General features: G+C 37.5%; 1 protein-coding gene across 2 annotated transcripts in view; it reads right to left on the bottom strand.

Annotated features, from left to right (window-relative positions):
* SLC26A7 (solute carrier family 26 member 7) overlaps positions 1–14,910 on the bottom strand; it is a 69,805-nt gene that overhangs the window by 39,831 nt on the left and 15,064 nt on the right. For both annotated transcript variants that reach the window (XM_072851203.1, XM_072851201.1), the window contains exons 2-4: positions 13,583–13,693; positions 9,278–9,450; positions 764–928 (exon numbers count right to left, since the gene is read on the bottom strand). In XM_072851203.1, coding sequence (XP_072707304.1) covers positions 764–928; positions 9,278–9,450; positions 13,583–13,693 — 449 coding nt within the window. The remainder of the gene's footprint in view (positions 1–763; positions 929–9,277; positions 9,451–13,582; positions 13,694–14,910) is intronic.

Consider the following 14,910-nt stretch of genomic DNA (forward strand, 5'->3'; position numbering starts at 1 on the left):
TTATGAGCAAAATATCATTGTGACAGATACTATTGTAATACTACTAATGTTTCTGCCAAGATATTATGCTCACAGCACCTAAACTCAGGGTTTGCTGGAGTAAGTTACCATAAAGAATATGTTCTCATATCTTTTATGCAATAAGATTATACAACTTTGCCCTGTAAGGTTTCAGCCAACAATTTCTACTTTCCAAAGGGACTAACCATGATACTGTATGAAAGGCTGTATGCATTTTATAAAAATTACCTTAAAGCTGTACACTTGCTGTGTATATGGCAAAACATAAAGCAATAAGTAACATATCTAGGGTAATTTTTGCATAGGAGATCCACAAATCATGGGTCACTTTCCTTTTACCACAATGATGTGTTAGGTTTCATTCAGCAAAATACGAAGAAAATATGTTTAGAATGGTATTTGGATATATCCCTCCCACATGCTGATCCAGAAAGAGTTAACCCTCCCTGTACAAGTGTGTAATTGCTCAGGATAATAAATGGAATTATTGATGCTGTAATACACATATTTTAAATTGATTACCGTATCCTTTCAAAATAAGACCCATTCCTGCTAATTCTTCATCAAGTTTTCCTAATCTGTTCCTACAAACAGACCTAGAATATGAAGGGTTTGGTATTACATCTTTTGTTCATTCACATGCATGCATAACAAATTTCTTACACTTATATGTAACCAAATAGTGTAGTTATTTAAGAAAATATTAGCTAATGGAATAACCCATCTTTTTTACTGAACTCACATGAAAAAATCCCAGTGGTCCTGATATATATGGCATTTTCATTCCCAGCAGATACTTCACTTGTGAAGTCACAACGTGAGTAGCTGCTCCTGTTGTCATTGCGCTTATCACTGGTTCTGTTAACAAGAAAGTGGCACTGCCCAACTGCAGCATAAACATCGCTACCTAAAAGGCAAAGGCATGAGTATCAGCAATTATAATAAAATGCAGCTTCCTGGTGATAGGACAATGATCCAGGGTCATTTTAATAAACTGTAAGATAAATGAGAGAAAGATGAAAAGGAAAAGTCCTTCAAAGGACAACTATAGCTGAAAATGGAACCCATTGAAACTCTGTGGGTTTACCCGCATTATCTTACTCGCATCCCTAGTTTACCAGACTCTAACATTAGTTTAGTAACAAACACGGACTCAGAGAAACTGTCTTCATGCAATGCTTAGTATTCTCTCCCACCCAAATACGTGAGCACAATAAACACTATAAAAACATCAACTCGACACAGCAACATGAAGTAAAGCAACTCAAAAGGTGAGGGTGGTGCTAAGACTCATTCCTGTTCCACTGCTATTCAGCCTGAGTAGGCGAAGGGATGTATCTTGGTCCAGCTTACCGATTACCAACATGTCGATATCAGGATCCCCAGCATTAGTAATTTCAACAGCTACCAGATTTATTAGGTGCTAAAACTACAGAGAGATGAGTCTCATGGTGAGAGCTCCGCCATCCCACGGAGCCCTGCCCTGCCCCAGGCTGCCGCGCCAGCAGATTTCCCTTCCCATGCAGTCACATAACTGCTTTGCTCCTCCGGCAGACCCTTAGCCTCCTGATATCCCACTGACCCTGCACGTACGGTTCAATATACTGTGATATTTGGTGCTTTCATGCTACTATAGCGTAATATCAAATACGTCAGGTATCACCAGTCCACTACCTCTAGTTACATCAGCTTTGTAAGTTGAGGTTTCTGGTTTTGTAGGTAGTCAGGTAAGGGAGCAACAGAAGTTGCTTCAGATGACGGAGGATATAAAAATACTTATCTTCTTTACAGAGAAACAGGGATGTTTATATAGTTATGTGTTCTGTATGAACAAACTTTATAAACTTATAGTAAAAGTAAACTATTTTAAAGACCTTGAAAATCTGCTTCCTGTGCATTTGAGAAATACTTGAACTACCTTAAAGTAGAATATGTGTATACAAACAGAAAATTTAAAACGGGAAGGAAAATTCAACATCCAATTTCATAAACACAATCCCATATACAAAATGGATTTCTCTGCTAGAAAAAAAAGTAGACTTTGGTTCAGCTATATTTGACCTTGAAGATTATTTCAGCTTTGTTGCAACTTTTACAGAAGTTATTTCAGAGTATAGGCATATAATGAAAGAATAATGTTCCTTTCTAATCCAGGAATCTGGACTACAGCTGAATCTACAACTATTGTAGATACTTCATAGGAATATAGGACAAATACCCAAAGTATTATTGTGTACTACTGTGTTTTCACCCCTTATCCCAGACTACAATCACTCTTTTCCTCTGAAGAATGAGATTTGACAGCTCTTAATTCTTTGAACAAGGTTGTTACATACCTACAGATGCTACTGTGGTTAGCATAACACTTAATCCTTTTCTGATCCATATTAAGATATTAAGTTACATTTACATTATCTCCCCTTGCAATGTGTTCTGCAGATTCATTAGATAAAAAAGCAGTTTCTTACTTGTATAATCTTTTGCATTTGCTATTCTTCTGCCTGAAAAGTTACATGCTCTTGACACAGAGTTGTTTGTTACAATGCTTTCTAAAAGAGGATTATTTTGTGTTTACCATACTAAATATCATCTTTTTGGAATATATCACAGCCTCCTTTGCTTTGTTTTGTTTTGTTCTGAAGCTAAAAGAATCATTTCCAAATGTTATAATTCTTTACGCCTGAACACCATTTATTTTTTCACCATAAATCTCACCTGTATGCAGTAAGCTTCAAGTATAACAGCACAAAAGAAACAAAAAATACCAATGTGAGTGGCTTTTAATTTACCATAAAAACCTCTAGTGAGCAATTTCCTCTTCCATCTGAGAGATTAAATCTGAGATTTTTTTTCTATTTCCCACTAATAGCATGCAGACGGCTCTGTACTACGAACAATCAGAACATTGATTGCCATTCAAGATTGGACCCCAATAATGATAATTACTGTTATATCCTCAGTGAGTAGTAATTTAGTTAGTCAGGCCTAAAACCAATAATTACTAATTTCAGATATTTTGTTTAGCTGTTTGTTCTAATAGTGTGCCTATTCATATATTTAAAACACTGTTCACAGTAGCAAAGTTCAATAAGAATTAAAGTCTCCCTCCCCTAGTGAATTTTTGTTTGTTTTCTAAAATCAGTTTGTATTGTATGGATGTGAAATTTCTAACTGTGTAATAGCTTAGTTTCCAGAGAATGAGACGGATGTTTATTTAGCTGTGGAATCAAAACCACAGAGACAATTCTGTGAACTACGTATTATTACAGACTAATATTAGTTAATATTAGCATTTCAGAGAAAGTTAGTGTATTACAGGGAAATGGTGTCATGATTGCAGAACTTAACAACTTCAGCATCACTCTCATATTTACTTTTTTTTTTTTACTTTAATTTTTTTACTTTAAATCTTCATCATGTTAGGGGCATGCTTCACAGGTAGCAACTAAAAGGCCACATTTCAAACATACTTTCTATTGTTTGTTTATAGCCGTGGGTTATGTAAAATACATCCAAACCACGAGTATGGTTTCAGGTAGACAGTTTCTGTAGCCACTCAGTTAAACAAGCAGCAGCCTATGCTTGGTCTCCCGTCTCGTACTGCAGAAGGTAGCTCAGGACTTCCAGAAACAAAGGCAACGCTTCATCAACGTGTACATCCTAATCTTTATTTACATTATAGTTAAATAAATGTAATGTGCATCCATAGTTTTCCACGTTGAAGATCTAACAATGAAGCAACCAGAACAAAAAACATCTGGGGATGAGGGTGTAATTTTCAGCATAAGCTGGTATGGGAAACACTTGCTGTCCTTGCAACATGAGTAATGTACAGAAACTGATTAGATCAAGAGGGGACAAAAAGTTGTTTTGAAACAAGCATCCCAAATCTACTTGCATGTGAGTTTTCTTGACAGATATACTTGAAATTTTTAGCATTTATACAGGCCCAGATCAAGTCTCCAGTTAACCCTCCATGCTGGGCAACAGGCATACAGCTTGGCTGCTTTTTGGATAAACACCATTTGAAACTAAGCTGAGCTGACAGCACACAATTGCATCACATTGCATTATGTCATAAAAACTGTCATCCACTAAGCAATACCCAAAATGTAAAAAGTTCAATATTCTTAAAGAAATTTCTAATAATCTACTTTATCTTCACTGTGTTCGTGGTGCTCATTTTTGCTGATTTCCCATCTTATTTTTTGATATATTGTATGATTTTTCCTCCTTCTTGATGCAGAAAAACTACAGGCAAAACTGACAGTGAAGTGTCAGAATGGCAAAAAATAAAATACAAAAAAATAGCAAAGGCAAATAGGTTTCTCTTTTCATTATTTGTACTAATACTGGGCTTTTCTTAAACTGTAAAAGGAACAAAATATTCACATATTTTAGGATTGTTGCCAGAATTTTTCATTTTTCAAAATTTAGTTCTTAGAGGATGAAGGAATATTTCAGAGAGAGAGCAATCACGGTAACAAAAATGTTTTGAAAGGCACAGGGCTCTAATTTCTTTGTGCAGCTTTTTCAGTACATCACACATGTAAAAAGGCTCATTAAGAAGTAACTTCCTTGAGATTAATTTTGCTTTCACCAGGTATACGTTCTTGATTAAATTCATGTGAATGAAATCAGGAGCTGTCAGAGAAAGGAAAACAAATGGGAGAAAGTGAGGGAAAGCAGCCTTGAGTTAAGGCGCAGTAAAGGAGAAAAGATCATGGAAACAAGTTATAAAACCAAGTGATTAGACAGAAGTGGTGGAAGGTGGCATTTCTAAAAAAAATTATAGAAAAAAAATGAAAACTAAAGTTCAGAATGGAAGAAAGATAATGCAAAGGGAACCTTTTCTTGCAGCTGTCTTTACTGCTCCATAATTTTACTCTGACAAGTAGAAGAGAATGGGGATTTAGCCAGGAGAAAAGAAAGGAGTAATTGCAAAAAGCAAAGCCCTCTATGTTCATTAATTCAAGCCCTTTTGGTTCTTGTCCACTTCCAATACTTTCTTCCCATGACAACGCGCTCAGTTTATTATTGTTAAAATTCCACTCTCACTGTGTAGTCAATCTAACTTTATGGCCAGTAAAAAATTTTATCGTAACGGCTCTTTGGAAATCACTAATCTCAAACTTTCTGTCCACAGCAATTGAAAGGCTGATATCATGTTACCTGCTGCATGAATTCAGTTTTGGAGAATGAATTTTAAAGCCCTCAAAACTCCACAATCTGGAAGGCGCAGCTTTTTTTCACTGTTAAACCGAACAAAAAGTGGTGGTAGTCTTTCCGATCATTTGGTGCACCGGCTAAGAAGACGAGGTCAGCCATAGGGAATATCTCTTGGAAGGAAACAGTACAGACTGTGAGCCTCTCATTTAGTATGTTGTATTGGGTATCTCAAAATCAGAGGATGCAAAAGTGAAGACATCTATGGACTGTCTGGAGACAACAGTCAGAAACAGACAGTTCAGCTTGACTGAGTTGTCAATTTAAAACTCTTCTCAGCCTGTTTCAATAGACATTATAATTGGCAGCTTTTGGTCCTTTTAATTGTAGCTCTTAAGTTCTTTGTGGGTAGCTTGAGAACATTTGGTAGCTTCTGATGGTGTGTGGAGTGAGCTTTCCTCACTCTAGGACCTGAAAAAGACTTCTTTCTGTGGTCTTTCTGGACTAACACATAGCATGCTGTACTGTAATTGTGGGAACCAGGACTCCCATCCAGCCTAGCTGTACTTCCCAAGATACAGAATATGAGCCTGCAAGAAGTTACTTCCACTGTGAAAGAAAAATGAACTCTTTTCCTGATTATCACTGTATAATAAACTCATGTTTGTACCTCATGAAAAACTACGTATAACATAGAACAGTGCAGCATAATTTTCCCCACAGGGAAACAAAGCTTTGGACAAGAATATTAGCCTTACAAAAACACACTGCATATTCAAATGTGCTCCTTCATTATTAAACAAACTGATAATAGACCATGTAAATTTGTTCTCCTGATAACCAGAAACATTTTTTATTTCCAATACTGTACATCAGCAACTAATTATATATAAGTTTTGAAAATACAGTAGCTGAAAAACTCACCAGTAAAAATATAGAAGACTGGAATGCAATAACCAGCTATTTCTCATTTACAGAAGAGTAGCACAACTGAATTCTATAGCACTGTGGTCCTTAAGAGAATAGAGCTTTTTTTCTAGGATTTTTTTTTTCCTCACTTTGAACTGCAAGCATCTTTCCTCTATTTTATTCAGCAAATTTAATGTTGAATTTCAGTTTAGAATATTGAGGGGTTTTTATAGACACATATATTTACGCAAGCATTCTTGCACATATAATATACTAATAGGAAAAAAAATCTTACCCAAAAGCTTTTTTTGAGGATTTTTTGATGCTATAAAGTCATCATCCAATTCTAATTACAAAATTCTTCCATACGCATCTGTTATGTTCCATCATTTCCTCTCCCCACCAACACCTCTGAGGTATTAAATATCAGGGAATAATTCAATTAACTTGATTAGCTTTCCATGCCCTGTTTATCTTTATAGAGTAGTAGTTCCACAAACATAAAAAAATCTGCATTATACCTTCCATTCTGCTTTTAAAAATGAAATAGTCTCTGTGAATGCTTTATATTAAATGTTTTTGGTAATTACAGTTTTTATTTTATGTTTACTTATTTTCTATTTTAATACTATGTTATCTTCATCAGAATACCTCTTAAGATAACTAAATATCTTCCCTCTTTTATGAACCTTCCCTCAAACATTAGATTTAAAAAGCAGTTGAGGAATTTGAAATGTATTACTTGAAAAAAATTTAGGCAGCTAAGCCCCAAATTTCACATCTTGCGATGCACAGGTCCACCTATTCTTGCCTGATGATCAGAAACCAGTTCTAATTTATTTCATACCTAGATGGCACTGAGATTCACAAAGCCTGCTCAGAGCCATCTCAAAAACACACCTCTTCCCTTTGCCTTCCCTCCGTGACTCACTATTTTGTATGTTTTTTCCTTTTTTTTCTTTAACATTATTTGCTGATCAGAGTACTTAGCCAAGTTACTGGAAAAATAGTATCAAATTGCTTTTCTGGCCAAGGAGGTTCAGGTCTTTACCTACTATTTCTAAGAAGGAACCAGCTGTTTTGGAGAGGGACATTTCATCCTTCATGTGGAAGCTGCCCAAGGTATGGAATAGTCACAGCATCAGTCATTTTTGTGTAATTAGTGGCTGGTTAGAGCACTGCATTTTGACTTTTTTCCAAATAAACAAACAGCCTTAGAGCAGACACCATAACCCAGGTCTGCTCCCTTCCCAGAGAAGTACCATCTCAACTACCAACTACACTGACAATTCCACTTCTTTTTGTACTTCAGGATGTCTTCAATGGAAAACTGTAGCCTCAAAATGCATCATATTATTCTTCTTGTCCCAGAATACCTCATCTATTCCAGGCTATTCATTAATTTCTAGTTTAATCTGATAAGTAGAAGCAGGTCACTGACTTAGCTGTCCATTACCAGCAAGGTGTGCCCTGTCACCTTATCTGGGAATTGCAGCAACTGTTAGCCAGGAGACTGGAATCATGGTGAGAAACGTGGATTCCCACGCTTAACAGCACCTGGGATGATGGCAAAGTTTAATCACAGCCTTGATCCAGCCTTTCACTTGCATATCACATATCAGTAGCTTCAAGGCACTCCTCTAGGAAATAAGTATTTTAATCTGGTCTTTAACCGTTAAACTTGCATAAACGACTAGTAGCAGCACTACAAGCACCAGCTGTATTAGCATGACTCTAATGCAAGTGACGTTACTGACCTGGGAGAGGAGCCCATGCACGTGGCACAGTTCCCTAATCACACCTGCTTTGAAGATGCAGGCATAGGATTCTCTAGTTCTGGTCATTCCAATCAATCAGGCTTATACAGGACATAGGCTGAGATAAGTCAGCTGGTGCGGTTGAAGGCATGTGAAAAAGCAGAACTTTTCCGAATGAAAGAGTAAGAGGTCTAGAGGATTTACACACCTAATGGGATTCTGCAGCTGCTAAGCAAAAAGTGTCTGTATCAGATTTTGAAGTTAGATCCAATGCAAGCACAAACCTCCCTGCTGAGGCATTTTGGCCTCTCTGAGGACGACATAGGAGGTTGTCAGGCTGTGAGCACAGCGCTCCCACATGAAGAGCTCTGTGCATGCTCAAAGGATTCTGCTGTTACAAGCACCCTGCACATGATGCAGTGTTGTGTTGCACACACTGCAATGGGACAGCACATGCAGCAGGTAGGCACAACGAGCATCAGCTCTACTCCATATGTTGTCTGTAGGGTTTCCCTCATGCTGCTACCCCGAGTCATAATTCTGTAACCAATAAAAGAATGAAAAAAATGCAACAGAAATGACCATGCTTCTTGATATTTCCTACTGACTAACATAAGCATATGCCCCAGTTCCTGCTAAGCGTGTGGGGCACTGGAGATCCCATTCCGGGCTCCTTCGCTCATCCTCTGCATGGTAGAGGGATCCAAAGCGCCAAGAGCAGGGGTCCGAGTTTCTTTCAGGAGGCCAGGTACCCAGGAGGTGTTGCAATGTTGAGTACTGGAACATTTCTTCCATTTTAATATTTACAAGGAAAGAGGGAAGCCTTCTTTGAAGACCTAAGCGACTGGCAATGGATAAAGGAACTCAGCGGTTGTGGTCAGAATAGGAAAAGAGAAAAAATTTAAAAGACCTCTGATCATTTGAATAAGCTTTGGAGAATCATTTGAAGACATCTGTTTTACTAATTTATTTCACTTTAACGATGGGTGTGTGAACTCTAAAGAGAATTTAAAGAGGTTTTCCCTACTGTTTTTAATTATTGAATATTGTATAGTATTTCTTTTCAAGCCAAAGGCAATAGAAAACCTCAGGAATATGTCAGTGCTTACCAGGAGCTGATTCATGTTTTGTCTCTGAAGGAGAAGGAAGGGGAGCCCCAACAGCAACTGAATATTATATTAGAGCTGACTGAATGTGGTTTTACTTCATATTGCAACACCCTAGGAGCATGTATACAGACAATTACTACATCTCAACAAAAGAGCAGCAAATTCTTAAAACACATTAATTTCATCATTCGTGAATGAAGGACCAGACCCACGGTCAGTTTTTCTGAGAGAAGTGAAAAAAAAAGTATTACAAAGGTCATAGCTGTCACAAATGCAATGCATCAGTAGCATACAGAATATGTGTTCACCACCGACCTGAATGATTCCTCCTAGAAATGAAACTGCTGCTGCAACTCCAATCCTCTGCATCTCAAACTCCGATAGGCCCAAACCTCCTGAATTATTGTTTGTAGTGAAATTAGTTCTGACTGAAGGAACAAGACGCTCAACTGCGTTGGCAGATATTAAGGAAGTTAAAGCAAAAGTTCCTATAAAAAAAGCCATGCATTAGTCACCAATAATTCTATATCTGTCTGTGCCCATGACTCATGGTCTCTTTTTCAAAACTTGGACATTATGAGTGAAAGTGCCATTTTGTGCATTTCTGTCATGCTAAGAACAATTTTTAAGGTAATCTTTTTATGTAACACACATTTCTTCATGTAAAATACCATTTGTACATGTGAATTAAATGTCAATTTTTTTGTGAGCATATTCATTTAGACGTGTTAACAAAAGAGGTTCGAACACAACAATTCACAACGATTTCAAGTTATCAGAAATGCTTTTAACTCACCCTGGATGTGATGAAACAGCTTTTTGTCTGAGGATCCCAAATGTTCACCATTCAAATTTCTAGGGCAATTAATTCACGCTGTATACATAGTACCTAGCCCATTACAGTTAGCAGATGTGTACGTTTGAAAACCCAACAATCTGCACTCTAATAAATGGAGGCAGATTATGAGACAAACTTTTATTTGCTGAGAGAGGTAAAGCAAGTTTAATGACACACAGATAAATAAGGATGATAATTCAATATTAAAAAGGACAAACGCATCATGCAGAGCTCTAAGAGCATGAGAAATGCCCTACTATGTCAGACCAATGGTCCATCTTGCACAGTACTCTGCCTCTAGCTGTGGCAATTGGAGGTGTTACCCAGGGAAAGCACACAAGCCTGGCCACTTTCTGCCTCCCCTCATAATCCCCCAACATCCATAGTTTTTGTGTTAGGGAAGCATATCCTTATCTGTCCCTTTTAGATTTTGTTTATGGACAAAATCCATTAACTTGTCGAATCTCTGTTTGAACTGGCTTGTATTTTTTGCCTCCACAATGTCCTCTGGGAGCAGGTTCCAGAAGTTCACCATCTGCTGTAGTATTTTCCTTAATCTACACTTTAGAAGTGTTTTAAAGTGATCTCTTACCAGTTTCATTGTGCTCTCTTTATTTCTACTGTTGCAGGACCCAGTGAATACAGTTCTACCTTCACCTTGGCCTTCATAGAGTAAACCTCCCAGCATGAATTCCTTGGGAACCTACCAGGGACACCTCCACCCTGAAAAATTACCACTAAGTCCTACCTTTTGCTTCTTATCCTTTAACCTGCTAATAATTAATAAAAGGACTTTTCTTCTATCACAAGGGCAACTTAGTTTCTTTAGTAACCTTTGGTGTGGAATTTTACCAGTAGCTGTTTGACCATTCTGATATCTTATTCAAAGTATTTCCTTTTTCCATGTGCTTACTGACACTCATACAGGACTCTAGGAGTTTATGAGGTAGGATTTGCCTTTACAGGAGTCACATTAACTCCTCTCCAAAAGACTCTGATTATACATCTCTTTCAGTGATCTTATCTTTTATTATAGTCTATAATAATATGGGTGCAAGATAGGTCTGCAGTTCCCAGGATTCCCTCCAGAGCCCTACTGACAGATGAAATTACACTGGTAACTTGACAGTCCTGTAGCCTTGTCAGAAAGGTGTCCCACCAGTTTCTTTCCTGGCTCCCTGATTTTGATGTATTTAAAGAACCTTTAACTACTAGTTTGATCATCCTGTCCATGGCACTCTTCAAATTCCTTTTTTTAGCCTTCTAAAATTCCTGCATATGTTTGACCTACCACATTTCATGGCTTTCCTGCTCACCTCATTTGGTCAAGCTTTCCATTTTTCAGGTGCCAAACTCTTCCCTGTGACAGTCCCCTTAATTTTCCCATTGAGCCATGAGGAGGTTTTTTGGATCACATTTTCTTTTTTGAATCATGATACACATTTTACTTGGGCCTAAAATACAGTTTTTTCAAGCAACATTCAGGATACTTGTAGACATCTTGCTTTTCAAATTGCTCCTTTTTCTTTTAAATCCGTTCCCTCATTTTTACTTTCTTTTTCCTCGCATAAAATTGGATTCGAAAACAGTTTGCATAAAATTCCATCTGAAATCAAAGGTCTATGTGTGGTATTATGACAGATGAAGCTACCTCACAGGATCCTCTGAGATCAATTATATCAAAAGTAGTCAAGAAAAAGGTGTAGGGGGTTGTTGCTCAGGTGAGTAATCTTTCCAATTAGATCAGCTGTGTCACAGAAGAGACATTTCAAGTGAGTAAAAGTTGACAGAACTTGGCCATTGATTAATTTTCCTTTTCATATTAACATAACTAAGTTCACTAACAAAGGGCACTTTTATAGCCTGTACACATATGGAGAGCCCCGTTGATCTTACAGAAGATGCTGGCAGAAGAGATTATCGCCAAGGTACATGAGGAATTACGGAGCAGCTGGGGATCTGAGGCAGGCAGTATAGCTCCAGTTCAGCCTGCACACCATAATGCCTTAACTGAGGCCGGTGGGATGAGTGCATGAGACATTTCTACTGAAAGGATCATATGATGCACACATTTATTTAAAAAAATCTTCATGATAGCAAGAGAACTGCTTTGTTTCCTTTTTTTCTTAAGATTAAATTCTGGAATAGACACCTGTGAAAGGAACAAGTTTCCACACCAGGGACTGTGCAGGAATCTGTGGCCATGGAGCTGTGGGACTCTCAGCAAATGGTTCTCTGAACAGTATTCCCTCCCAAGGATAAAACATCAGACTTAGCTGCTTGTACTTACCCATTTCATCATCTGTTTTCATTACTAGAATTTATGTCAGCCAGATACTTATTACTTTCTTACATATGATCATATGATGGATTCTTGTCTTCCTAACAATCTTACACCAACAAACTGCTGACAATACACTGCTAAATTATTCATTTTTAATATAGGTTCATGTTTTAATATATTTAATGAAAAAAAAAGTTCAAAAAAAGTATACTAATCTATCTCTACTTAAGTGTCAAAATTATTTTCCAAATTCTAAATTTTCACTTTTTTTGAATACTTCTCTTTCTTATGTGAGCTGAGTACGTGCCATCACTCATTACAGCATCAAGTCACTAACAGCATCCACAGATCCTTCTCAGACATCAAAAAGTCAAATACTTTCTATGCCTTTAGGGAAAACAAATTTTCAGCTTTCCTTTTGCTGTAAGACAATTTCTACATGTTCAGCAATTTTTCATAATTTAACTGAATATTTTTGAACAAAAATGGTGCTCAAAATATGTGGCTAACTTCTTACTAAAACATTTGTCAGTGCATACACTCGAGCAATCAGATTCTGCAGAGTTCATTTTGTGTGTGATTACCCAGAACCATCTTTCCTCCTTTCAGGAGTTTTTCTCCTCCACAAGGAAAACATACCTCCTCCCTGCTTAAATCTTCTGATGACCACAGAGGCTGCTTCCCTTTACCCAGTCCTACCCTGCTTTACTACTGGGCCTGTCTCATCCTTCCTGCAAACTTCAGAGGCCACCGAGTGCCCACTTCTGCACAACAAAGAACTTGTGGTTCAATCTCATGAGTATTATTTCCAACTTTGGTCTATAACTTGGGTTCTTTGGAGTCAGAGCATTAACCAACCTATTAGGAGATCAAAGTCATTCAACTCTTGCAGCTGCTGTTGGCCCTGCTGAGGGTAAACAAGTAACTCATAACTACTAGCATAGTAGCCAGAGAGCACCTTTCGCTGCCTACCTAATTACTCTGCAAGTGGACAGGAGTTGTACTGAATTCATTGGAAGAATCTCTGGCTTTAATACTATAGCAGGTAATAGGCACAGAAAGCTTTTTTTCTGAGAAATGCAGGGTTTGTGTTTTAGATAGGTGAGAAGTAATGTGTGTTTTCTATGGTTTAAGAAGCAGTCGAGCCTTTTTCATTCCTGTTTGCATGTATCTTGTTGGCTGAGCCCTTTGTTAAAATCTTAGCCTGAAGCATATTTCTAAAGTAGAGTTAAAATACAAAAGCCCTTAGTAAACTACATTTACAAAGGAAGTGTCAATGCAATATTAAATTATAATGGCAGGAATAACTCCAATATATTCTTAATGAGGCTCTTTAATGTACTTAAACTGGCAAAAATAGTTGTAAAAAGAAGCACAAAAACATCTTATTTCTGTTTAGTCTTAGAAAATTTTCCTTCCATTGATCTTACAACAAAATAAAAAAGTTCAGTTTCCAATTCCTTATTTCTGAAAATGTTTTTAGCAAATAGACACTTACCTGTCGCAACATGATGTCCCATTCCAAATATGGCATAAATAATGACAGGGAAGAAAGAGCCATATAAACCAAAAACTGGATGGACTGAAGACAGAACCGCAAAGGCCAGCCCTATAGAAAGTTAAATGGAATTACTTCACTATATGAAGATAAAACTGTTCTGCATTCAATTTTTTTTTATGAGGAAACGTCTACAATTTTATTAAGAGCAGGAAAAAAACCCACCTTCATTTACAAAAACTCAGAGCATAAGCCAACCACTGTACAATGAGGATCAGGAAGAACTGTGGAAGGTTTTTCACCTATGGTCTGTCATCAAAATACTCACACTTTCTTCTGAGTCTTGGTCACCAGCAGAAACAAATGGGTCACAGATACAATCTCTGGCACCAGCTACCATGTTTCTAGGTTGTCTCCGTCAGTGGTTCCAAACATTTTTTTAATAGACAATCCTCACAGGAGGAGGCAGCACCGTTTCACCCCCACCCTCACAGACATGAGTTTGAGACTGCCAGGGCTCCAGGCGGTCAGATGGTTATTTCTTACAAACAGTTCAAAACCTATAATTTTGGTTTGGATGGAGCCCCTTCAGTCTGCTTTCTTCTAATTTCTTAAACAAAAAAATATTCCAGAGTTCATTGCCTTTAAGTGCCTGGGTTTTTTAATCCTTTAGATAGTAACTTTTTTTTTTTTTGTAATGTAAAGCTGTCAGTCCAGAAACAGGAAATATTTGACTTTTATGTTGAGATGGAGAATGAACTGAATTGGTTAGGATTTAACTTTACAGACTTACTAGTTACCTTCATTGTTTAGCTATAGAGGACTGTATCTATCTTTTTCTTAGAAAGTCTCAGAATATGCCAAGAAATAATCTTTTAACAGAGACATTCCCGCAAAGTAGAGCTATGGTTGCTGTTCAACTTGAGATACCTAAGTCTGCATTGATTTCTTACAAGTCAGCAGAGAGACTCCCCAGACTATGCTTCAGACCAGCAGCCTCTACTGCCATTTCACAGTTTTTTCTCCTAGAAACTAAGAGTAGGAGAAATTGCCTGGCAGAGTTGCTCCATAAATCTTGGTGAATATCTTGTTGTGCAGTAGGGAAGAGAGGATTGGCTTGTGTAGCACACGAGGTGCCTTTCTGAAGTCCGCCTTCAACCTGAGTGGCCAGTCTAAGCTAGTGTGTATGTGTGTGTACTGGGAGAACGACCATGCATGGTCTGTGACAGAGGTGATTCAGATCTATGAAATGCAGTTGCCTTCTGTGTACATTTGAAATCTCCAAAGAAAATTAAACGTGTAGGACTAATTGTTCTTACCAAACTTTC

Source organism: Ciconia boyciana, chromosome 2 (genome assembly GCF_034638445.1).
Source record: "Ciconia boyciana chromosome 2, ASM3463844v1, whole genome shotgun sequence".
NCBI classification, from domain to species: Eukaryota; Metazoa; Chordata; class Aves; order Ciconiiformes; family Ciconiidae; genus Ciconia; species Ciconia boyciana.